General features: G+C 36.6%; 1 protein-coding gene across 1 annotated transcript; it reads right to left on the reverse strand.

Moving 5' to 3' along the window:
* Nucleotides 1-1,161: 1,161 nt before the first annotated feature.
* On the reverse strand, nucleotides 1,162-2,103 carry LOC119538047 (olfactory receptor 51G2-like). Its single transcript, XM_037840760.1, has one exon. The coding sequence runs from the start codon at nucleotides 2,101-2,103 to the stop codon at nucleotides 1,162-1,164; it is 942 nt and encodes a 313-aa protein (XP_037696688.1).
* Between the last annotated feature and the right edge of the window lie 861 nt (nucleotides 2,104-2,964).

Consider the following 2,964-nt stretch of genomic DNA (forward strand, 5'->3'; position numbering starts at 1 on the left):
ATTTACTAATAAATAAGTCACTGGAAATATTCACAAATATAATTTCTGTTCAATAATGGAGATGGAAATCAGAATGACGTAGATTAAAATTTGAATGGGAGATAATAAAGTTGAACCGATTAGTATACGCAGTTCTTTAAGGATATTGTATGTGTGATACAATTAAAAACAGATATTTCAGCACATCACATTAATTGGAAACAAGTCTACATAGCATCAAATTCTTGAAGTACCCAGTGCTTAAAATCTGCACATGTATCAATCCCATAATTAGATGTGATAAATTAGATCCCTGAAAACTCTATTGAGCATTTCAGTGCAGAATGACATTGGGAACACAGAAGAATGATTTGACAGTGCATGCAAAGGAACACAGGAACTGCAGAAGTGTATTCCTCCCTGTACGGGTAATAAAGGGCAAATTTTAAAATGCAGAATGACTGATAACCATGGTAAAGAAGTGATAAAAATACTTAGAAATCAGATACAGAAAATAGACAGGGGTCTGAGTCTCAGAATTATCCACATTGCTTAGGACTAGAAAGTCTCTGTAGGTTAGTAGATGCAGAAGCATCACATTTCTGGATTCTTTAAGAAATAATAAAATAACTTCAATTAATTTGGTGCAACTCATCTTCCTTTTATACTTCTGAAATTATACTGTGCTACATTTAATCTTCATTCCCTCTTAATATAAGGCTCTCCTGTTGGAATTTTTTCTCTTCTCAACAGAAGGCCAAAAAATGTGCTCAATATTATTTTCATAATAAGGTCAATAGTATAAATATAAAAATGGATAAATATCATTGATATAGACTACAGAGTCATCTTGAAATCTAAATCTTACTAACAAATTTAGGGTCTTAACAGGTTGTTGGTTGACGACTCTTAGTTTCACAGATATTTACTGTTGATTAGTAAGAAAAATCTGTAGCTCTGCTAACAAAAACCTCAACAGGGTTTGGTGACCACATTCTCTAGCATTTCAACATAAATATACAACAAAATCATACCATATTTTTTCCTGTACTCCAACTATAGGATTTATTATTTTTTAGGTTTAGATCCAATATCTTACAGGGAAATATGGTTAGTAATATTTAAATTCAAAATTCTACATTAATATGAGTTACTTCCATAAATATAAAGGGTCCCTCTAAACTAAACTTGCTGTTTCTTGAATTTCTTGAGGATTCTGTCATGAATCTGCTTGGTCTTGACACTATAGACAATGGGGTTCATTAGGGGTGGGACCAACAAGTAGACATTGGCCATGAGCACATGAACAATTGGGGAAGCATTCTGTCCATAGCGACGGATCATAGATAGCCCAATCATTGGTGTATAGAAGGTAAGTACAGCACAGATATGGGAGATGCAGGTATTGAGGGCTTTGACCCTCTCTGCCTTGGAGGCTATACCCAACACTGTGCCAAGAATGAGGAGATAGGAGAGAAGGAGGAGAACTGAATCAAGTCCCATGGAGCAGATGACCACCATGAGGCCATAGATGCTGCTGATTTGATGGCTGGATACACTTGTCTTTATAAGGTCCTGGTGGAGGCAGAAGGGATAGGAGAGAATATTGACAGCATGATATTGAAGCTTTTTGAGGAGGAAGGGACCTGGAAAGACCAGAGCCAGGGCCCTTCCAGCAATTGCCAACCCAATCCCAATGATTACACGATTTGTTAGAATGGCAGCATAGTGCAAGGGCTCACGGATTGCAACAAAACGATCAAAGGCCATGGCCAAAAGCACAGCTGACTCAATAATGGAGAAAAAGTGGATGAAGTACATTTGGACCAGACAGGCATTGAACGTGATCTCACGGGCATGGAACCAGAAGACACTGAACATGGTCGGAAAGGTAGTAGTTGATAGGCCCAGATCGGTGAGTGCCAGCATTGACAAAAAGTAGTACATTGGTTGATGAAGGGAAGGCTCAGTTCTGATGGTAAAGAGGATGGTAATGTTGCCTGCAATTGAGATGGTGTAAACCAAGAAGATAGGGAGGGAAATCAAGCCATATGTGTTTTCAAGGCCTGAGAGGCCTGTTAGGAGGAAGTGGGGGTGTAAGACAGAGCTATTGAAGACAGACATTGATGGAGGGAGCCTCAGTCTAGGTGGGAGACAAGAATATGAAACAATTAGGGTAAAAGACAGCCCTGCTTCCATAACTAATGAACTGATGCATACTGCTCTGCCTTTACTCTTATAAATTATTCCTCTGCTCTTCATATTTAATAACCCTCTGTATTTATTATTTTATAAACTAATTTTTCCTTCTTTATTGCAAAAACACTTATTGATGACATATTTTATAAAAGAAAATTTGATAGTGCTAGAAAATACAGAAATACGTAAGAAATGCTGTCAACTTACAAAAAAGTGGATAAAGACAGCTACAATGAAATGAAGTGTTAGTTTAATACAAGATGTTCTAAAACTCAGAAAGAGGAAACGTCCTTGACCCATGGTGGTCAGGGAATATTCATTGAAAGTGATTCTTGGTTAGGTCTAAAGGACAGATAGGAGTTAGATGGGAATAAGAGGTTGTGTTGGGCATTTTGTGCTGATTGACACCCATGTAAATGCAGAAATATATTAGTGAGTATTACAAGCATAAGCAAATACAATTGAGCAAAGCTAGATATGGTAGATCTTCAGATGGTTGTTCAAGCTAAGACTAAAGAATAAGGGACCTGAATTTCTGAAGGAAGTTGTGTGCAAATTTAAGAAACTTGGACTTAATCTTAGAGAAAACATAGTGGTCATTGTAATAAAAAGTAAATAGTTTGCCCAAGTTTAATTATATCAATGTCAGTGCTACTAAAATCATGTTAAGAATGGTCTAAATGTTGGTAAGACAAGTGGCAGGGGTACCCATTAGTATTAGGCTATTTTAATAAAAAGAAAAAAAGTACATGAAAGTTAAATCTAACATTGGGGATGAAGAAAGAT

The sequence above is a fragment of the Choloepus didactylus genome, chromosome 6, assembly GCF_015220235.1.
Source record: "Choloepus didactylus isolate mChoDid1 chromosome 6, mChoDid1.pri, whole genome shotgun sequence".
Taxonomy (NCBI): domain Eukaryota; kingdom Metazoa; phylum Chordata; class Mammalia; order Pilosa; family Megalonychidae; genus Choloepus; species Choloepus didactylus.

Excerpts from the sequence above, each read along its gene's own strand:
- LOC119538047 (XM_037840760.1), bottom strand. The coding sequence starts at position 2,103 with ATGTCTGTCTTCAATAGCTCTGTCTTACACCCCCACTTCCTCCTAACA.